This window comes from Lepidochelys olivacea (genome assembly GCF_965140295.1).
Source record: "Lepidochelys olivacea isolate rLepOli2 genome assembly, chromosome: 2".
Classification (NCBI taxonomy): Eukaryota; Metazoa; Chordata; order Testudines; family Cheloniidae; genus Lepidochelys; species Lepidochelys olivacea.
The window spans coordinates 92,339,154-92,362,390 of record NC_140412.1 but is presented as its reverse complement, the minus strand read 5'-3'; the positions used below and the strand labels follow the sequence as shown (position 1 = coordinate 92,362,390).

The window sequence follows — 23,237 nt, the reverse complement described above, 5'->3', positions numbered from 1 at the left end:
CATGGGACTAAAGCAGAGAATGTCACGGAGGTCTCTGGAAGTCACGGATTCTGTGGCTTCCGTGACCTCCATGACAAACATAGTCTTAACCATATGATCCATTCTTGGAAAATCCATAAATTCCCAGGACCAGAGGCTTATACTTGACGCCAGGGGTCATGTTAGCACCAATCATTCCTATGTTCATGTATCGGAAAGAAAGCAGTCTTAATTATATGCAACTGAGTCGTCAATAGAAGAAGAAAAAAAGGTTACTTACATGCGGTTATGAAGTCTTCACTTATTTTATTGTCTGCAGGCAGATTTAAGTCTTGCTCTTTATCAAATGAGGTATAATATGCCAGATCAGTCACCCATTTTCCCTCTTCATTTTGATAGACAACACTGTGTGGTGGGTCATCCAGGCCATAAAATACTGAATTTACTTTAGATCAAGATAAAGGGGTACAAAAAAAAAGTAGTCTCTTAAATTTTAGCAATTTGCTGGTTAGCTACATTTTGTAACTTGTAATTTATATTAGTTACCTTCATTGAAATAACATTTTTATGAACTGTACAGACAATGTACAACTCCACAATTTAAGCTTTACTGTGTGATTTAATATATTAAATATCAATAAACAACGGTATTCAGAACTGAACTAGAAATTTCTTCTAGTTAAGTTAGACTTAGGCCTGGTCTACACTGGGGGCTGGGGGGAGGGAGAGCGACCTAAGATACGCAACTTCAGCTACAAGAATAGCGTACCTGAAGTCGACGTATCTTAGGTTGACTTACCTCACAGCATGGGATTGACTGCCGCCACTCCCCCATCAACTCTACTTCCGTCTGTCACTGCAGAGGAGTACAGGAGTCGACGGCAGAGCGATCACGGATCGATTTATCGCAATTTATTTACACTGGACACGATAAAATTGATTCCTGATAGATGGATCACTACCCGCCCGTCTAGACGTACCCTTAGATCTTTTCTTACAAGCTTCTGGTATATTTAGAAAAAAGCTTAACTTGCAATTTTAGTTCCCTCGCCACACAAACTAATCTTGTCTCATTTGCCCTAATGGGCTATTTCTACAGCAACTGACCTTCCTCTGTTGTATCTTGATATTCATTTGCTCTACCACCAGCAGTTGGAGACAGGTAAGTATCAGCCAGACCAAGTTCACAATCATCAGCTGGATTTGTATCAATCACAACTGCATTTTCATTAACAGGACTTTGAGGACCTGTGTCATACACAAATACTCCATCTGTCAAGTGCAATACTTCAGCCTCAGATGAAAAAGCATGACACAAGTTAGAGGATTGTGTTCCCTGCTCTAAAATGGCATCAGAGAGATCAGCCACCGTCTTATTGATGCCCATGTGCTGAAGGTATAATGAATCTAGTTTGAATTCAGCAAGACTGATGGAATCTAGTACATCTTCACCATTTATGGCATCCTTAAGAACAAAAAAAAAAATTAACTAAGTAGTTCGCACTTTGTACACAAACAAAACTAGCAAGTGTTTCTAGTTAGATTCTAGTCCAGTTTACACAGATTAGGTCTCAGAGTAGTAGCTGTGTTAGTCTGTATCAGCAGAAAGCGAGAAGTACTTGTGGCACCTTAGAGACTAACAAATTTATTTGAGCATAAGCTTTCGTGGGCTAAAGCCCACTTCGTCAGATACAAGCAGTGGAAAATACAATAGGAAGATAGATATATGTACACGCACACACACATAGAACATGAAAAAATGGGGTTGCCATACCAACCCTTAACAAGTCCAATCCATTAAGGTGGATTATCATCAGCAGAAGAAAAAAAACTTTTGTAGTGATGATCAGGATGGCCCATTTCAAACAGCTGACAAGAAGGTGCAAGTAACAGTAGGGGGAAAATTACCATGGGGAAATAGTTTTTAGTTAGTGTAATGACTCATCCACACCCAGTCTTTATTCAAGACTACCCACCTGCTGAAGTGAAGAAACAGGTGGACAGAGCCAGAAGAAGCCCAACAAAGAAAGTAACAGAACGCCACTAGCCAACCCTTAGCCCCCAACTAAAACCTCTCCAGCGCAACATCAAAGATCTACAACCAATCCTGAAGGACGATCCCTCACTCTCACAGATCTTGTGAGACAGGCCAGTCCTCACTTACAGACAGCCCCCCAACCTGAAGCAAATACTCACCAGCAACCACACACCAAACAACAAAAACACTAACCCAGGAACCTATCCTTGCAATAAAGCCCGCTGCCAACTATATCCACATATCTATTCAAGGGACACCATCATAGGACCTAATCACATCAGCCACACCATCAGAGGCTCGTTTACCTGCACTTCTACCAATGTGATATATGCCATCATGTGCCAACAATGCCCCTGTGCCACGTACATTGGCCAAACTGGACAATCTCTACTTAAAAGAATAAATGGACACAAATCAGACATCAAAAATTATAACATTCAAAAACCAGTCAGAGAACACTTCAGCCTCCCTGGACACTCAATTACAGACCTAAAAGTCGGAATTATTCAACAAAAAAAACTTCAAAAATAGACTCCAATGAGAAACTGAAGAATTGGAATTAATTTGCAAACTGGACACCATTAAATTAGGCTTGAATAAAGACTGAAATGGATGAGTCATTACACCAACTAAAAACTATTTCCCCATGCTAATTTTCCCCCTACTGTTACTCACACCTTCCTGTAAACTGTTTGAAATGGGCCATCCTGATTATCACTACAAAAGGTTTTTTCCCCTCCTCCTGCTAATAGCCCACCTTAATCAATTGGTCTCGTTAATAGTTGGTATGGCAACCCCCATTTTTTCATGTTGTGTGTGTGTGTGTGTGTGTGTGTATATCTATCTTCTGACTGTGTTTTCCAGTACATGCATCTGATGAAATGGGCTTGAGCCCACGAAAACTCTAGGAAAGCTGTTGTGAAACCACCCTGAAATTCTCCAGGAAGATTACTCCTGGGGGAATTTTGCACCACTGCGCATGCACAGAATTTATGTCCCTGCAGACCTCTTTGCTTCCCTGCAGAAACATGACTGACAGGGAAGCAAAGGGAACCCACAAGAGTGGTCATACGACCCGCCCCACCAGTATGTTTCGGGTGCCCAGGGCAGCCAGCAGAGAGGTAAATCGCTATGGGGCAGGGGGTGGGATTGGGGAAGACCCAGTTGATGGCTCCGACCCTGTGACGGGCTCAACTGCTAGTCCCAACTGGGCTGGGGAGGATGGGACTTCCTCTTCCCCTGCAGGGCACCTGGGGCCGGGTCAGACCCACCCCCAGATTTCTCCCCCAGCTACAGGAAGCTCTGCAAAAACACACACACCTGCTCCCTGCTTCCTGAACCCATCACTCCTCAGCTTCAGGGGGAAGGATCCCTGTACAGGGAGCTGCTCCCCCATTTACCCAACCCCGAGGCATCCGACCCCCTCATACTGAGACCCTCTCACTGAGCCTCACCCCACCCATGCACTCAGAACCCTCCCTGATCAGCACCACTCCCCTTGTACCTGAACCACCCCGACAAGCCACCGGCACCAGGATCCCCATCCCACCCCATCAAGCCCCAACCAGCTGCACCTGAATCACCACACCACTGAGCCCCACTCTCCCAGGACCTGAAACCCCCCACCCCATGAGCACTCCACACCCAACCCCCCTCACCTCCGCCAAGCTCTATCCTCCCACACACCAGATTCTCCCTACCCACCACTGAGCGCCAACCACCTTCACCTGGACCCCTCTGCGGAGTCCCATTACAGTTGCACTTAGAACCCCCCAACAAGCTCCTATGCATCCAGACCCACCCACTGCACCCAGATTCCCCACTGAGCCACACGCACCAAACTGCCCCACACAGAAGTCTCTCAACCCACATCTGGATCCCTCCACACTAAGCCCCTCCATACTTTGATCCTTCCTTGCTGACCCTGCCAGCCCACCCTGGTGCACCTGGCACAGAGGGGGAGGGTCCTGGGTGTTTCTGGGGCAGGCCCATTTATTGCACTGTGTCAGGGTTGGATGCAGCCTCACCACTGAGTTCACGTGCTAGGGAAACTGCACAGACATCTTCCACCTCTGTGCAGGCAGTGGCCTGTGCTCCCCAATGCCACACTGGAGCCTCCACATTTATTGGACAAACAACATTTGCAGAATTTTAAAATATTGTGCGCAGAACTTTTTATTTTTTGTGTGCAGATTTTTAATTTTTTGGCATAGAATGCCCTCAGGAGTAGGAGATATACTAGTCTATTATATGGCCACCAAAAGAGGACCCATCTCAACCAACTCTGCTTCCCCTCTTCTGCGTCAGTCCTTAGAGCAGAGAGAAGACTCCAGAAGTACAGTTTCAGAAATCTGTGCACATCAGCCCATTCGGCACGGTCTTGGAGGAGGGGGAAAGAAAGAGTTCGTATAGACTTCATACAGATCTCCTCCCTGCTCGTCGCTAGAGGAGCAATAGCCCTTCTGCTTCACATCCCACTACAGAGCCAAATACTATGTTTATTGACACCTGGAGTTACAGACGCATTGCAAAAGACCCCACACATCAGTAATACATAAGTCCTCAGAAAATTAAGACCGAAATTTTAATACAGACTTATTGGAAGCATTCAACCACAAAAAAGTTTGAATTTTTTCTTTGTTGTACAACAAGCAGTTCCTCAAACTTTTATTACCTCATTGTGAGTAGGAATATCATCAAGAGTTATATATTTGGAAGAAGCCTGGACTAAGACTTCATTTTTTTCTCCAGTTATATTTCTTCCAATTCCCCCTGTATCAAAACTCTGCATGTTAGGGGGAAATAATGGTACCAAAGCTGCTTCTTCATTTCCACTACCAAGATCTCCAAAGCCACAACCATTTCCTGCAGCATGAGAGAAATAAAGTGGTTTACTAGTATTAATTTAAGTTTTCTGCTGTGAGAACACCCACAAAGTAGTTCACTTTGGAAAGACTTACCATGAGGTAATTTTGGCTCTCTTGTAACTCACTGACTAACGTCCAATGATTTTAAAAACTGATTTTTGAGTGGTCTAATCTGAACTGGAGTGTTATATCTTACTTTGCTAAGCAAAACATAAAAGTGTAGGGTTTTTACTTGACCGATATGGACAGGTGATGGTTTGCTCCTTGCTGGTATTAATATTACAAAAGAGGAGTCAATAGATTAGGGATTGTGACATGGAATAAAAAAAAATCAATATATGTCAAAGGATTTCTCTAATATTTTATGTACATGACACATTAAAACATTTGTGTAACAGCGGTTCCAGAAAATGTGCCATGAGTTACTTTCTCATATTCTTTCTAACAGAAGTTAGGTCTGGTTATGTTCAATTCATTAGCAGCTAATGAACAGTCCAAAATTGTATAATTACTTTCTACTGGAATTCTCTCCTTGATGGAGAGATCATTGTGAATACAACATGCCATCTCTCTCTCTCGCTTATGGCATCTGCAGAGCAACATCCTACGGATGCAGTTGTAGGTCCATAAGCCATTTCAAGGCCTCCTCTCTGATGTTTCCCATTTTCCTCTGTATGCCATAATTTATCTGTTTCAGTGCTATTTGAATATCAGTAGGGAATGGCAATTTGCCTTTTAGTTTACTGCTTTTGAGTCTCAGTCTGAACAATGGTTGCCGTTTCTCTGTCCATTCTGTCTACTAAGGAAATAATCCTGAAGTTGGAACTATTTGCAAGAGTATGATTTTTGAAGGTTAGGTTACTAGGCAAGTTGCTCAAACAAGCTATTTGCAGGTGCAAATCAAGTGATTCTATTAAAATTTACAGTCTGTAAATGAGTCTAAAGCATGCATTATAAGCAGAACCGACAAGTAGACATTTTTGCCAGGCAAGCATCATCACCTTCTGCAGTTTAATTTATTTAAAAAACTGCTCAAGCTTTATGCTGTTATGGAACATGAACTGAATGCAACTAATGCAGTAATGTCTTACTAAGTATGCAGAGACAGCCAGTACTGCCACTATTAGAGGAGCTAAGGGTAGAGCAGCCAGAGTAAGGTGTACTAGGTGGATGCTCACCATTGTAGTAGAGGGCCTTAGGGATCCAACCTACCCCATCCAAGGTCTGTGCGCATGTGGGAGCCCCTTAATGACACACCACCACCCCAGCAGATGACTGTATCTCACTGCACTTACTTCTGCCTCCCTCAGAGCCCCACATGCAGAAATCTTAGCTAGTATGGTAGGGACTCCCTTAAACCTTAAGACTCTTCTGTCTATTAGGGTGCTGTTAACAGGGCCAACTCCTTAGAAAAGAGGGCCCTGCTACAATGAAAGGCAGGGTACCCACCACTGCTGGTTTTTGGATGGCTGTGGATTCTGTTCCTCAGTCTGTTGTTCCCTGTATTTGGGCAGGCTGGGGGTATGTTCCAAGAAGGAGACACCTCTGCCCTTCCCCATCCAGAGGAAGGCTCTGGGCAGAGCCTACCAAAGTTAGCCCTATTGAGGGGAGGCAGCCCAGGATTAGTTATTAGGGTGGCCCACCATTAACTGATTGGTATATGGAGGGGGCAACATTACTGGGGGAACGCGTCAAGACTTAAGCTACCAGGAGACTACTGTTCAGGCCCAACCTAGTCAACAAAAGACTAAGCAGAAGAGGTGTAACTCAAGGCACCCACATACTTTGACATAGCAAGCAGACTTATTACTTGGGCTAGTAGGTGTTGGGTAAATTTTTGAAGTCATGTTTATAACCACACCAACAGCTACAGTTAAACACTCTAATCAGGAAGTGGTTGAATTAAAGTTACATGAGTATCTCAGTCACAAAGATTTCTATAAAAAGCTACTTCTGGGTCAAAACCCTTGATAAGTTTCATGCAAAGTAATCTGACAAAGTTAAGCAATTAAAAATTAGAAACTAAGAAAGGCCCTAGCACTGAGAAAAGGACACATTAGAACTACCCAATTAAGTGCCCAGCCAAAAAGAGAAAAATCCTAATATGCTATAGAAAATTGAAAATTTGTCAAACAAAAAAGTGTTACAAATATGCATAAAAGTTAGTTAGTTAGAAAGGGAAGAGAGAAAGTAGAGGGACATTTCTTTAAGTCATTGTCTCAAGGCTATAGCAAAATACGCCTAAACCATCTTAAAATAGAAGGGCATAAAGCACGGGAAGCAAATAAAAATGTATTGGATTCTTTTGATTTATAACTGTATCATGAAGTATGTTCATTACAAAAATCTAAATTATGATTAGATAACAGAGACCATATCTAATAAATATGAAATTAGAGTTAGCAATAGATCACACAGAAGTTGTAAAAAAAAAACAGTGACACTAACCTCAAAAACTGTCTTTACAGACAGAAAAAACCTAGAAGAATTAGATGAGATCAAGGAATGTTCAAGTGGTAGGAATCCCTAAGAAGAGAACCCAATGACCTGTCTAGCTTCAAGGAATTGATTCCTCAATTTATTTATTTATTTTTTAAAAGGTTAACCAACCAAGGAGCAAAAACAAGTCTAAGTGAGGAATACCCCATCTTTGAAAAGTGAATCTCACAATATCTGAGCTAAGGGACCATTCATGATTTCCCCCCAGTCCCAGTGATCTGCTCAGGTGATCCACCAAGCTGTTCTGAACACCAGAAAGGTAGGAAGCCTTTACGTGATTTACTTTGGACATACAAAACTTCCAAAGATGTATTGCCTTCTGACAAACGTGGTCTGATGTGGCCCCTCCCTCTGTTCACACAGAACTTCAACAGTGGCCTCTGTGAGGACGAAAATCCTGACAGGCCAGATGCATTGCCTGCAACTCCCGCACATTTATGTGGAGAGCCAAACCTTGATGAAACCATAGACCCTGAGTTGGTAGGTTTCCTAGTGAGCTCTCCAACCTAGAAAAGCATCTGTAAACAGAGTCAACATGGATAAAAGGGCAGGGCAGATGGAACTCCCATACATATTTTGGCCAGATCCAGCCGCCAGTCCAAGGTGTACAGCACTCCTGCAGACACTCAAATCAGCATGCCCAATGGGTGACTAGCCAGAAAGTACATAACTTCAACCAGCCTTGCAACTGCAACTTTGAGACGAAGTCTGGCATACCAAACCACATACATGTAAGTAGGCCACGTGCCCAGTAGTCTGAGGCAGTTTCTTATTGTTGTAAATAGATGGGCTTGGAGATCTATAGAAATGTTTAACAAGGTCTAGAATCTGGCTTGATGTACAAACACTCTGGTTACTATAGAATCCAGGATCACTCCTATAAATTTTAATTTCTGAACTGGGTAGAAGGCTGACTTATCTTCATTAATCAGCCCCAGAACACTGACGTTGTGTTGGATCTTGAACACACTGTCTACTCCTTGGAGCTTGGATTGACCTTGTATCAGCCAGTCATCTAGGTAAGGAAATACTTGCACCCCTGCTTTCCTTAGGAACACAGCTACCACCATGCATTTTGTAAACACTTGTGGGGCAGCAGACAGGCCAAAGGTAAACTGATAATGGGTGCTGATGACCAGAAATCTTAGGACTCTCCTGCAGCTTTGATGGATTGCCACATGAAAATATCCATCCTTCAAGTTGAGGGTAGCGTACCATTTGCCGGGACCCAGTGAGGGAGATAACGAAGTCTAGGGTGACCATGCAAAACATTTGTTCAAATTTTTCCAGTCAAGGCTGGTGCCAAGACCTCCTTTTGCCTTTGGAATCAGGAAATAGCGTGAATAGAAACCTCTCTTTCGCTTAAGAGTGGGAACCTCTTCAGTAGCTCTCAAACTGAAAAGAGACCGCACTTTTCAGATGAAGACATCTTCATGAGTGGTCCCTAAAGAGGAACATGGTGTGTGGAGAAGAAATAAACTGCAAGGTGTATCCCTGTTTCACAGTACTTAGGATTTATCAAACTGTGGTAATATGGGACCAAGCACATAGGAAATGGGTAATCTTCTACAAAAGAAAAAGGGATTGAGAAACTGGTACATTGCAATCTGGTACTTTGACAAAGCAGGCACACAGACTATTGGGGATTTCCTAACAGTCTGGGAGAACCAGCTGAAGTGAAAGAGTTCATCTTCTCCAGTTTCATCTTGTTTTCTATATTAATCAGGCTGTCTCAGTGGGAAAGGTAGGTATCTCTGCAGAGATTAAGCCAGAATTGCTTTCTTTTAGGGAAAGGCGTGCCAATTCTCAACAATTTCAACAAGGCTTTTGAATCTTTGAGACCGTGGAACATCTCATCCAATTTCTGCGAAAAAAAGATAGAACCTTCAAAAAGGAGATCATGCACAGGCTGCTAGACCTCCCACTGACAGCCTGAGGATTGAAGCCATGAACATCTGCACATATTGCAGATGCCAGGGCTCCGGCCCCTGAATCTGCCCCACCTAAGGATGATTGCAGAGAGGTGCGAGCAATCATCTTGCACTCATCTAACTGAGCCTGGAATTCCTGTCTGGCATCCTCTGGCAACTGGTCTGAGAACTTAAGCATATTGTCCGAGAGGGAGATGTATCTATTCAATAATGCTTGTGGATTAGCAATGTGGAATTGTAGACAAGATGCAGAATAAATTTTTCTACCAAACAGGTGTAACTTCGTTACCTCTTTGTCCTTTGGGACAGAAGAGGGACAACCCTGACGCACTCTTTCATCCACTGCTGAAAGAACTACGGAACCTTGAGAAGGATGGGTATATGTATATATGGGTATATATATATATATATGGGTATATATATATATATATTATATGGGTATAATGCTCATATCCTTGAAAACAGACATGGTACATCCTCTCTGTTCTTTTAGCTGTCGGATGCAGAGAAGATGGCATCTGCCACAAGGATTTGGCAGGCTCTAGTATGTTGTCATTAATATGGCCTTCTAGCATAGTTCTGCCTGCCGAACCCAGAACATCCACAAGTCTATGAGAAATCTCCTGGACCACCTTAACAGGGATATCAAGATACGTAGCTACTCTCTTTAAAAGATCTTGGTAAGCCCTGTAGACATCGTGGACAGTTGCGGTACCCCAAGGACCTATGGTATCATTTGGTGACGAGGAAGAACACAAAGGAGACAGAGGCTGATACTCCTGCACTGCACAGGATGGAGGTTCTGAAATTTGCAAGCCATGAGGGTTTTGCTTGGAACTGACATAGGTAGCAACAAAAGCGTCCTGGACCTCCTCATGTGAACTAGCATCCCTCCTGCTAGGAGATCTAAAAGTCTGAGGAACCCGCGAAGATTGCAGCAGTTATGCCATACCCTGGGCTTTACTGGAAACAAAGGTTCCTGTCTCTAGACATCCAGTGGGTACCAATAACAAAACACCCTCAATAAAGAAGAATGGGAGTGCCGCTGTCTGTCTCAGGAAGGAGAGGCATATGAGCCCAGCTCACACTCCCAGATGAACCCTGAATAGCCCAACCACTGTGGTACTGTGCCAGGTGGTGCGAAGGTCTGGGGACATCACACTAGAGATATCGCTACTAGGGACATGATGATGGATTTACCCCTGGACTGCACCATTCAAGACGACACCAGATGCCCTGAGGCTTTAGCCGCCCATTGTACCAAGGCCCGATCAAGACCCAGAGGTTAAGTCCATAACTGGAGCCTGAGGATACACCAGTACTGCCCAAGCTGTGTTGGTACCATTGGGGAGTCCAGCACCAAAAGGCAAAGTAGGTCTTTTCCTGCTGCATAGGCCTTCAGCAGCATTGGTACCAAAAGATTTTTCTGGTGCAGATGATGTTGCATAGAAACAGACAGTACCATGCGTGGAAGTTGGTCTCAACAGCCAGGGCACCAGTACTGGAGTCAACAACTTCTGATGCAAAGAGGTTGGTGCTTCTTTCTTGGCACCAGGAAAGGGGATTATTGCCGAGATTCTGACGCAGTGTCTGGAGGGACACTACTCATCGATACTGAAGAACTCAGTGTGTGCCCCAAGTGAGAAGGTTCAGAAGATGGACACAGAGTGGGCTCTATGAGGAGGTGTCAGTTTCACCTCTGTCCTTTTTTGTTTGGGATTTGAAATCCCTGCAAATTTGGCAGTGGTCTCTAATGCTACCCATGCTGAGGTACTTTAGGCAGCTGGAATGAGGGTCACTCACCAGCACAGATTTCTTGCATCCTACACAAGACTTAAACCCTGGAGACAAAGGCATAACCTGGTACCAGGCATCAGTCACCTGGTAAATGAGAGAACCAACACTGCGAGAAATAAAGAAAAATAAAGAAAACCTATACTAATTTAATAAATACCACAAACTATTTACTGAAAGAAGATAAAATTCCCTGTAAGGGGAAAAACTCTCAAAAGCAAGACAAAGCACTCCGACTACTGATCAGGGCAGTAAGAAAGAACTGAGGTGAGGTCTGGGACTGCTCCCCCCTTTAAACCATCATACAGCAGCAGAAGGCAATAGAGAACATGTGTACCACACTGACAGCTACAGCTAAGGGAAAAAAAATCTTTGACTCTGTGGCATTGGGTGTGCATACAACTGAAGTGCAATCGACGTGCAGGCACTCAAAGAGCTGGACATTAGATCCATTTACACAGAAAGGAGCTACAAAATTCCTATGAGGACAATATAAAAGATAAACATTTAAGTACTGACAGTAGTGATAGTAATTGATTTTTCACAGAAGGAAAGATATTTAATACTAAATAAAGCAAAGGGAGACAATCCATTTTTTCCCCAACTTAGTTTTAGGACATAAGAAAAGAGAAAAAATAAATAGTTACCTTACAGTAACTGTTGTTCAGGATGCTCTTGTCCACACGTATCCTACTGCAGTGTATACATCCTATGCAAATGGACATAGAATCCTTTTGGCCAGCAGCATTTGCAGTAGCTGCACATCCACATTTGCGCCACTTCTAGCGAAGATATACAAGGCAGAGTCTCCCAACCACCAGTCAGGACCCTCACCAAAACTATACCGTTCTCTGTGTCAACAGAGGAGGAGGATAGGTTGTGGGATCTATCTGGCCAAAAGCATCTTGAAGAAACAGCTGCTGTAACGTAAATAATGGTCTTCTCTTTTAGTATTTTCTACATGGATCCCATCAATTTACCTCCTAGAGGAGGAAAGTGATAGGAGTCCTATCTAAATAACTGTAGGGCAGCTTGCCAAACTGGGTCTCTTCTACAGGCTGAACAATGAAGTAACGATTAGTGAACGTATGACAAACCCCAAGTAGCTTACCTATAAATTTCTGAAAGAGGGAATCCCATGGAAGCATGCTACTACTGAGGTTACCTGACCTTTAGCAGACTGAAGGGCCAAAATCCATTTGCTGTGGATGTAAGATCTTAACTACAGTTTCTGCTCAGAACTTTTCATACAGACCCGGAGTCCACAGCTTGGCCTGGGCCATGGGGGCTGGCTAACAGAGAGCAATACATGGCTAAGAGAAAGCTGGGGTAAACAGATAACCTTCTGTGTTTCAAGTCAGTACGCGGAGTCAGCATAACTCAGAGTGTAACTGGGCGTCCTTACCACGAGGTAAAGACACATGAAGCGCTGAGAAAGGCCTCATGGTTACTCCCTAATGCAGGGAGGAGATAGTGGTACAATACCCCTCAGATCCCAGACAGAGTTTGGGGAGAGGCCTAATATGACTGACACGAGTTATGATACCCTCCTCTCTCTCAGATGTATGCCAATCCTAGCCCACAGAAATGCAAGGATAAACTTATAAACAATTGTTATTGTTAAGTACTAATTACTGCTTTTGTGCTTTGAATCTCCAGGAATGTACCTGTTGGTCAACCAGGAGAGCTGCTACCTCATTCCCCTGGACCCCAAAATTTTGATTTAACCTATACACTTTAATAGACACAGTTTGGGGGTAATTACTTACGTGTCAGCAATATGTTAATTTTAGTCTAGGGTAGAGCCATTATGTAATCTTTTAGACCATTGGCTTATTGTGCTTATCTTGTCTTGCTGCTAGAACCAATCCAGGGGCTTGGGAAAACCCATAGCTGTCGCTTCTCTCCTCCCAACGAGCACCCAATATAATCTATTGTAATTAACTGTTCTGCAGCGTCTCTGAGCCTAATAAGGAAAGTGACACTCCGCCAGCGCTGTGTGTAATAAACTCCTGTGCTCGACTCTACATGGTGTGGATTAATGTTCCTTCACAGACGACAACCTAACATGAGAGGAGGTTGTTTGTTCAACACATTGGAGACCCTACTACTGTTTGAGACCCACTTCAAGAGTCTGAGAGGAAACAGTTTGCCTCAGATTGATTTTCAAAAGTCACAAAGCGCCTATTTACAAAATGTCTGTGCTGTTCACAGTCAAAAAGACAATCTAAGAACATTCAGTGTCCGAACATAGCCAATGCAGAACAACTATGAGAATTAGGAACAAAAACACAGGTAAGTATATAAATTGCAAAATAAGAAAAATCTGAAACCACTTCTGGTAAAGGTTTCAGACACAGTAGAACAACAACACTGTCCTTGGGAAATATGGTGTATACAGGGCCTCCTACCAACAGCTGGATTTCATACACAGTGAGCCAAATTAATAGCCACCAAAAACACTGCCTTAATGGAAAGGTGGTACAATGAACATGACATAGGTTAAATAAAGAGGTTATATCAATGATAGAAGCACCACATTCAAGTCTTAGGTAAGAAAGGACCCATTGACTGGTGGAAACATATGAAGCAGACCCACCTGAAACCCTAATACAGTGGGGAGGAAAAACTGAATGATCCTCAAAAGGTGGATGATGTGGTGACAGTAAGTGCACTGCAACAGAGCTAACAGACAGACCTGAGTGCTTCAAAGACAGTAGATTGTCCAAGGAAAGAGGAATCCATGGGTTGAAGAGATCTTTTAATTGACCACACTGAAAAAAACCTCCACTTAGCTCTGCGTCAGTCTTTTAGAACCCTTCCTGTACTGTGTCAAAATGTCCTTTACTGGCTTGGAACAGCTCCTGTCAACAGCTAGCCAGCTAGTCTTCATGCTGTTAGATACTGAGTTGCCTGGTCCAAATACAACCCTGGTTCTGAGAAATGATGCCTGGAAAGTTTGGAAGTGGGGGAGAGTGTCAGGAGTATCCCACTGGAGTACCGGAACTGATGCACCAATGCCAGAAATATCAGCTGGCCCCTGTCCTGTCATACTTTCCTCGGGATTCTGGGATTTAACAAGATGGGAGTAAACATATAGGAGTTCTCCTCTGACTGAATCAGGAATGTATTTGCCAGAGAACTCAGACTTCTCCCCAGAAGCAAAAATATAGGACACTATGCTACCGAAGTCAACACAAAAAGATCTGTGGTGGTGGGGACCCACCACTCTAGGAAGTTCTGATCAAGGATGCAGTTCCAAGATTCCATTTATAGGTGGCGCAGCCATTTCTGCTGAGCTAATCCAGTAAATCGTTTTGGATGCCTGGTAAGTGAAAGACCATTAGGATGAAGATGAAGAAGGATGGACCAATACCACTTCCTGATTTAAGGGAGACAATCTCACTCCATCTGTTTCTGTAACACACTACTGTTCATCAGGATTTGGGTTGTGATGCCCTGCATGAGGGATAACCCTGAATTCTAGTATGATTATGTGCAACATGCTCCTCCCGGGACCACAGGACCTATACTTAAAGGTTGTCTAGATGCCTCAGCCCTGTTTGAATGAGTCTGTAACAAGGGTTTGAGGGGCGGGGGAGAGAATTAAAACATTACACCATAGCAGACATTTTAAAGGTCTGTCCACCACAGCAGAGATTCCAGCACTTTTGTGGGACCTCTACAGGTAAGTCCATGCTGTGCCTGATCAGCTGGTAAACAGATTTCACCCATCCTTAAAGAGGGTAGAGACTCCTCCTTGCACACAGAGTCACAAAAACATGTGTCACAGCAAACTGAGGCAGACTCTTCACTGAGATTTTTGGCAGAGAAGAGTGGTGTGAAGTGAAATGACAATGCGCAAAACTTTCCTTGAGGAAGGTACGCTTTTACAGCTATGGCATCCACCACTACCCATATAAACTATAAAATGGTTGGGATGAAGGTGGATTTTGGCTGTATTAAGCCTCAGGCCTAGCCAAGAGAATAGATGGACAACTATTTGAACCTCCTTTTGTGACCTGCTGCGATCAGTGGCCCCCGAATCAACCTGTTATCAAGATATGGGTACAAGTAAAGGCCTTGTCTCCTCAGGTGAGTTGCTACCACCAAGAGAGATTTGGTAAAAACCCTTGGAGATGTTGACAGTCCAAATAGTCAGATTCTGAACGGATAGTGAAGGTCATTGACCATGAAGAACAGATATTTGTTAGCTGAACGAATGCACACATGGAAGTATCTACAAACTGAAAATTCATGAAAATTCATGGGATCTAAAGTGGGGATTATAGAAGAAAGGATGAACATCGGACACCTGAAGTGACAAATGAACAGGATAACATCCTCCTTTCTTCTTCTGAATAATGAAGTAATGGGAATAGAATCCCTTGCTGCAGAACTTGAGGCATCATCTCCTCTGCACCCAACAGAAAAAAAAGAGTCCCTCTGAACGCAGCAGGCAATTCTGAGAGGGGTCCCTGAAGAGAGACAGGAGATGGCAGAGGAGTTGACTTGCATGTCCCTTCTAGATAACTTTTAAGACTCATTGGTCAGTAGTAACTGCACTCTGTGCAGCCTCAGAAAAAGAAAGGAGTTACCAAAAGGACGAAAGAAAAGGAAATGATCCCCAAAAATCAGTCCACTGTCTTGACAGCAGCATCAAACCGGACATCTTTGGCCAGATGAACATTGTATCCTTCATCGGATCAGCCCAATAGTCCTTCACTTATCAGGCATCCAAAATGATTTAGTGGATTAGCTCAGCAGAAATGGCTGCTCCACCCATGAATGGACTCTGTTCTGATCCAAAGCCCATTAAGTTAACAGGAGTGTTTTGAATCAGGCCCTAAAACAAGAGAGTTATGGAAGGGATATAATTCCTCAGATTCAGGATCTGAATGTTCTTAAATTGCTAACTAAAAACTTTGCCAGACAAGATTGAGGTGAGGGATAGGAACTGAACTATTGAGAGCTAACCTTAAGAAAATGTGTATTTTGTGCTTTTTTACCCCCATCTCCTTCCCAGCAAGAATGCCCAGCACCAATTGAATTCCAAAACCTTCTATATAACTTGATTTCTTGGATGAACAACCTTTAAGAGTGCTCTATCACTGTCCCAGTTTGCTAAGTTTACTCATTGTGGGCTTTGTTTTCCCCAGCCTCAAAAAGTGGATGGACACAGCTGAGTACTTAGTCACCAGAGAAGTTCTGGAACCATAACTGTTTATCATTTTAAATTAGTAAAAATACTGTTTTGGGAAGATTCTAAATTACAAGACACATGGAGTAACATTGAGGTCAATCCATTTTTATTTTGATTTAGGTAGTCACACTAATTTTCTGTATTCATTTTTCGGGGAGAGTTGCCTAGCCTTTTTTTTTTTTTTTTTTAAAAGGTGGTTGAAAAGGAAGTGAAATCTCAACTATATTTTAGTGTCTTCCCTGTGACAAAGTTTTCAAGTAGTACGCATTAGCAATTTATGAACATAAGCTCCAAACTTACCAAAAAGAAGTACACAACTATGAAATACACATACCTGTTACCGGTAAACCAATAACCTGATCCTCTGCAGACTGACTGTATTCTATTTTGGAATTATTGGCGACTGTTCCATCAGAAGTCTCATCAGAACTACTGCCTTCTAGTCCAGGTCTAAAACTTGGCTTGTCAGTTTCGCTTATCTGTTGAAGAAATAGGTGCAGAGCTACAACAGGTACATCTACAGAGTTGTTCAAGTTAACAGTAAACCATTTACAAAACAACATCTGTTGTGCAAATATTTAAGATTAAGAGTTATTCAATTTTAATAAACTTTCTGATGAGGAAAAGTACTATCCCTCTGTTAGCTTAGTCACTTATCAGCTTTCAAACTTACTTTCAGACTTCGGTTCCAAAGGAGGTTATTTAGATAACAAAGAAGACAGTTTAATAAGATTTAGTCGTCAAACAGTCGTACATACCACTTGTCTTACCATGTTTGGCAAGAAGAATGGTTCTCTTTGTACATGATATCCAGCTTCCTCCAATTCATGTGAATCTTCATCACTAGCAGTTGCAGAATCCATTCCTGAGGCAGCTTGGTGAATGTGAGGCATTTGGAAATTCTCCTAACACATTAACATTTAGAATTCAGCTCTAGTAACAACATTTGATTATTCTTAAACAGTCACTGCCTCCATAATATTGAATTGTGTGAATCAAAGTACCTCCTTTGACCAGAAGTACACTGTTCACTTTTGTGTTATAATCCCCGATGATAATCTGATATTACAACTACAATAGTTTCTGCAGACAAATATTACAAGATTCTTTAGCTAAGGGTCTTGCAGATTAATGTGGTAAATATTACGAAAATACTGTGCAAAAAACAAACAAACATGCATTTCCTTAAACTTTAGAAAAGCAGTGGAACAAGGCTTGGTAGATCAGCAAGGTTTTTGCTTGTCTGCTAATTGAGTTTCTTCAAATATTCTCATTCCATCCTCACAGAACCCTAAGTAGAGCTATTTAACAGTAATGTCATTCTAAATGCTGAATCAGCAAGTGCAGCAACATTCAACATAATGAAACATGAAATAGGGCCAGTTGACTGTTCTGTAGTTACTGTAAGGTAGTGTGCACACCCTTCCCTGGAGCAGCCTTTAATTCCCCCAAGAAGGGATTTCTCTTTCTGGGGGTAGAGAGATGTCCAAAATACTGCCTTAAACAACATGAAGATGTGCACTTGGAGACTGTAATGGCCTTCCTGTGCCCCCCAATATACTGAACAAATGATTCAAAGCCTTTTAGAATATGAAAATGTTCTTAAGTTACTTCAAAGACCTTTAAATATCAAGCCAAGGTAAATGTGGAAAAATGGAATGGGAGACTTTGTCTAAGATGAAAATGGAAAGAATAGGAAACAGGCTTAACCACTACTATGAGACAAGAGACATTGTAGGGACTGTTAAATTAAAAACTAAGGTCATAAAGGCAAGTAATTCGTGGGTAATAGGTAGTTTCAGAGGAAGGATAGCTTCCTGTAAGGGAAATTTTCCTCTGCATTCAGAAAAATCAGACAAGCCCTGATTGATTTCCCCAATGTTAGTTTGAATGGCATACAGTCCCCAGAGACTCCTGGGATTAAAAGTGATAGTTATTTTACCATTTTTAGGTAAGCTGTACTGAACAGGAGCTGCCTACACCTGTTCTAGACTCAAAACACTAAGCTTTCTCCCCAGAAACAACTGCACACTTGTTAAATCTTACAGCCCCCCACCCTTATAGGATTCCATTTAACATTATACTTCCACTAACCTGTCATTCACAGACTGCTCTCATGCCACACCTCACTGCTGACAATCCCATTAGCAAGGCCAGCTCTGTGCCACACTATTGACACAAAGGACCCTTGAGCTCTCCCCAGCTTCTGTGAAGCTTTCAAGGCTACAAACACTCTTGTGCCTCATGCATGCTCAACATACTCAGTTTAGTTCAAAAGTGTTAGGTGTGCTTAAACTTTTGCTAATCATGTGAATTTTGCTTCTCCAAAGGGCTACTAGGTGGCATGCAGTCTTAGGGGTCAACTCTCAAGCAACTGAGACTCTGATGCAATGATCACAGCTCTGGTTTGAATCTTATCTTGTTAAAAAAATATGTTGGTAAAAACCATGAGCCTTCAAAAAAGCCTTTTTTTTTTTTTTCAGGCGGCTGTATCTTCGGAATCCCCTGATGAAATTATTTGGATCATTACCTCTATCCTGCAGGCCCCATGGGGCACATCAAATTTCAAGGCAATTCAAGCAACCATGTAGATTTTAAAGGACCTAGGAATTGAGCTTTAAACAGAAAGCTGGTCTGAACCTTAACTACAGTAGAGTTGACAGTCCACTATAAATTTGCTTAGTCACAGTTGAAGAGCTCCTTCTTCCAGAAGTCTTCAGAGGACCCTGAACCCTTAGCCTAAAAAATATCTCACTATCTTGAAACAGGCATTTGGGATGGGATGAGGAATTTGTAGAGAAGACTATAATAGACAGAAAAATGGTTACACCTCTCTCTAAACTGAGTCTCTAAATCCTAGTCAAGACAATGCCTCAAAAAGGTATGATGTTAGATCACCTTAGCTGGCTTGGTCAATCTAAAATCTATTTAAAACACTGCTATAGCCAACGCAAGTTGTACTTCTGCACATGCTGAACTGGCAAGTTGGCTTCAATTTGTCCAGTTTAGCGAAACTAAAAACTTGCCCTGTTCTCAGTAACATTTCAGAATGCATTAGATCAAGCTAACCAAGATGATCCAATTTCATATAATCATATCCTAGTATAAAAATTAAGCCTTTAAAGACTTCGTCCTGGGCTGTTCAGAAATGTAGTCCTTTCATTTAAACAAAGGACTTTGTTTTGAGGAAGTCTTAATTCTTGGTCCATATTGCAAAGGCAAATTTAGAAGGCTCAGACAGTCTGGTGGAAAGGCTTATTTTCTACTAACATCACTTTTTTGCAAAAGTCAATCAGAGAACAACCCCTTCCCCGATTATAAGCTCCAAGCCATCCCACAGGAGAAAAAAGACCTAGACATGGATGCTTATAGTTTTGTTCTTTAGGAGACACAGCAGCAGTAACAGAACTGAACCCACAGGCTTCTCTGCCACCAGTGGTAAGAAGAATGCTAGGAAAATGCACAAAAGGAGAGAGAGGAAGGAATGACATAAAAGAAAAAAAATGTGAACAAAGCAAAGCCTACACTCCAAGACAGTGCCCTACCCTGTTGGAAATGACATGCTTATGTCTCACCAGTTATCCCAACCTATTTCCCATAACCCTGAAAGGCTGTGTCTACACCACTGTCACTTATGTCAGTATAACTTATGTCACTCAAGGGTGTGAATAAGCCACCCCCCAAGCGACATAAAAGTTACACTGACCTAAGTTGTCAAGGCTGAATCCCCACTCTGCCACTTTGAGTACAGAAGGTGGAGGCCTGCAAAAATTTTAAGAATTAATACGTGCCACTCCAGGCTTGTATTAAACTCCCAAGGTTACAGCTTTTCTCTGACCTTGGCTTGGTAACTCTGCCACCACCCAAACGCAAAAAACCCACTTGGATCCAGGAAGCAGCACTTGGGAATTCCTCCTTATGGGGTACCCTCAAGCCCTTTCTCACACACTCCCTCTGAGGAAGAGCTGAGAAAGAAAACAAAGGAAAAAGACGGCTACTCACCTTTGTAACTGTTGTTCTTTGAGATGTGTTGCTCATATCTATTCCGGTCAGGTATGCACGCGCACTGCGCGCACAGCTGTCAAAAGTTTCTGCCCTAGCAGCTACCCATCAGGCTGGTGATGAAGCCCTGGAGTGGCACCAGTATGGTGCTCTATATACGACCCGATTCCCCTTCAGTTTCTTCTTGCCGGATACTCCGACAGAGGGGAAGGTGTGGGGAAAGGAATAGGTATGAGAAACAGATCTTGAAGAACAACAGTTACAAAGGTGAGTAACCGCCTTTTCTTCTTCTTCGAGTGCTTGCTCATATCAATTCCAGTTAGGTGACTCCCAAGCCTTACCTAGGTGGGGGGGTCAGAATCGAGAAATTGCTGACCGTAGTACCGCTCTACCAAAGACTGCATCATTTCTGAATTGGTGAACGACGGCGTAGTGAGACGTGAAAGTACAAACAGAAGACCATGTTGCAGCCCTGCAGATTTCCTGGAGAGGTACTTGGGCTAGAAAGGCTGCCAACGAGGCCTGTGCCCTCGTGGAATGAGCTGTAATAGCAAGTGGAGGAACTTCTGCCAAGTCATAACAGGTGATCCAAGAGGAGATCTGCTGGGAAGAGAACGGTAATCCCTTCATCTGTTCTGCTATTGCAAACAAACAACTGAGTTGTCTTTCGGAACGGCCTTGTTCACTCGATGTAGAAAGTGAGCGCTCTCCTGACATCCAGCGAGTGCAGTTTTTGTTCCTGAGATCTGTTGTGCAGCTTTGGGTAAAAGACAGGCAGGAATATGTCCTGGCTAATATGAAAACGGGACACCACCTTGAGAAGGAAAGCTGGATGAGGTCTAAGTTGCACCTTGTCTTTATGAAAAGACATGTACGGGGGCTCTGAGATGAGGGCCCGCAGCTCAGACACATGTTGGACCAAGGTGATAGCCACCAGAAAAGCTCTTTTCCAATAGAGGTAAAGGAGTGGACAGGAAGCTATGGGCTCAAAGGGAGGATCCATGAATGGGAGAGGACTAGGTTAAGGTCCCAAGCCGGGATGGGGTGCTTTATCGGGGGATGTATCAAGAAACATCCCACAATGGGATTAGCGAACACTGAACAACCAGAATCGCCTGGATGTGAGGCCAAGAAGTGGACTTTTGAGAGAACTAAAATACAAGACGCTGGTCCTTTAGGTACATGAGATAAGCCCCCGTTCTTTCTATACTGGACTGGGATGGGAGAACCTGCCTATGAGCACACCTATGAGCTGGAGAATCTTTTCTGTTTCACCCTGTATGTGGCCCTAGTAGACGGTGTGCAGCTTTCCAGAAGTACCTGCCTGATCCGAGCAGGCAAGCTCTGCCTGATTTAGCCACGGATTCTCCAGGCCGTGAGATGGAGGGACTGAAGGTCTGGGTGAAGCAGGAGACCATGGTCCTGCATAATGAGGTCGGAAAGGAGTGGTAGCCGTATCGGCGGTTGTTCTGACAGAGAGGAGACGAGCGGGCTCCACCTTGCTTGTTTATATAAAACATAGCCATGGTGTTGTCCATCATCACCGCTATGCAGTGGCCCTGCAAATGAGGCAAGAATGCCTGGCAGGGTAGGCAGATCACCCTGAGTTCTTTGATGTTGATATTTAGGGCCAGTTCCTCTACTTGCCACAAGCCCCAAGTTGTTAAGCTCCCAAAATGCACTCCCCAGCCCAACACAGAAGCTTCTGTAACTCAGGTCAGGGTGGGTTGGGGGGTGGAAAAAACTCCAGCGCCTACTGCGTGAGGATTCAGCCACCACTGTAGCCAATCGAGGGTATGCCGAGGGATAATTAACACTGTGTCCAGACTGTTGCAGCCCAGGCGATTCACTGACGCGAGCCATACTTGCAAGGGTCTGAGTGACAGCCTGGCGTGTTGAACCACATATGTACAGGCCGCCATATGGCTTAGCAGGCTGAGACTGCCTCGCTGTAGCGGTGGGAAAGCTGGAAAGGCTGATTATTTGTGAGGGGGACAGGTGGTGCAACTCTGACAGGAATGCTCTCGCTTGAGTCATGTCCAGGACAGCTCAAATGAACTCGATTCTTTGAGTTGGAGCGAGCACAGATTTGCTGATTATGAGACCTAGTTGGGAGATTATGAGACCTAGTTGGGAGAATGTGTCTCACTATATTCACCTGTTTCTCCACCTGCTGACAGGAGCAGCCACAGAGGAGCCAGTCACGTCTGTGGCGGCGACAGAGAAAAGCTGCTACAACTGCCATGCACTTGGTGAAGACACAAGGTGCTGTGGAAGGACTGTGAACTGGCAGTGCACCTTGTTCGCTACGAAGCAAAGGAACCGTCTGTGAGCGGGCATGATGGATATGTGAAAATAGGCGTCCTTCATATCGAGGGTGGCGTACCAATCTCCTGGGTCTAGGGAAGGGATGATTGTGCTCAGGGAGACCATGCAGAACTTCAAGCTGACTATGAACTTGTTGAGTTTTCGCAGGTCCAGAATGGGCCTGAGGCCCCCTTCGCTTTGGGAACGAGGAAGTATCGGGAGTTTGCCATATGGACTTTGCATTGGACTGGATGGTCTTTATGAGGAGTAAAGCTACCCTAGAGGGACCCTCTGGTGCCAAGATGTCCACCACTGGATCCTCCTGTTCTACCACTTCCTCCACCTAAAGGTTCATATTTAGGGATACTTGACAGAGGAGGTCCTGCAGCACCCTATAATCCATGGGTGGTGACCCAGATGTTGAGGTGCTTGCCACTGCCTCATCAGGGGACGACGATGAGGAAACCGCCAGCAGGGTCGCTCCATAGTGACCACTTGTTCATTAAGGGTTGGGTCCTCATGGGTACTGGGTGCAGCCGTGGTCGGTGAATGTGGTGCTGGAGCCGGGTTTTGCAAAAGATCCTGGGGTGGGCAGCTCAGAGTTGCCTCTGGGAGGC

The 23,237-nt window shown here is 43.7% G+C and overlaps 1 protein-coding gene across 1 annotated transcript in view; it reads right to left on the bottom strand.

Moving 5' to 3' along the window:
• CEP192 (centrosomal protein 192) overlaps window positions 1-23,237 on the bottom strand; it is a 192,224-nt gene that overhangs the window by 131,599 nt on the left and 37,388 nt on the right. Inside the window, exons 9-13 of the mRNA XM_084619054.1 lie at window positions 17,070-17,216; window positions 16,646-16,790; window positions 4,692-4,882; window positions 1,087-1,444; window positions 260-424 (exon numbers count right to left, since the gene is read on the bottom strand). Coding sequence (XP_084475180.1) covers window positions 260-424; window positions 1,087-1,444; window positions 4,692-4,882; window positions 16,646-16,790; window positions 17,070-17,216 — 1,006 coding nt within the window. The remainder of the gene's footprint in view (window positions 1-259; window positions 425-1,086; window positions 1,445-4,691; window positions 4,883-16,645; window positions 16,791-17,069; window positions 17,217-23,237) is intronic.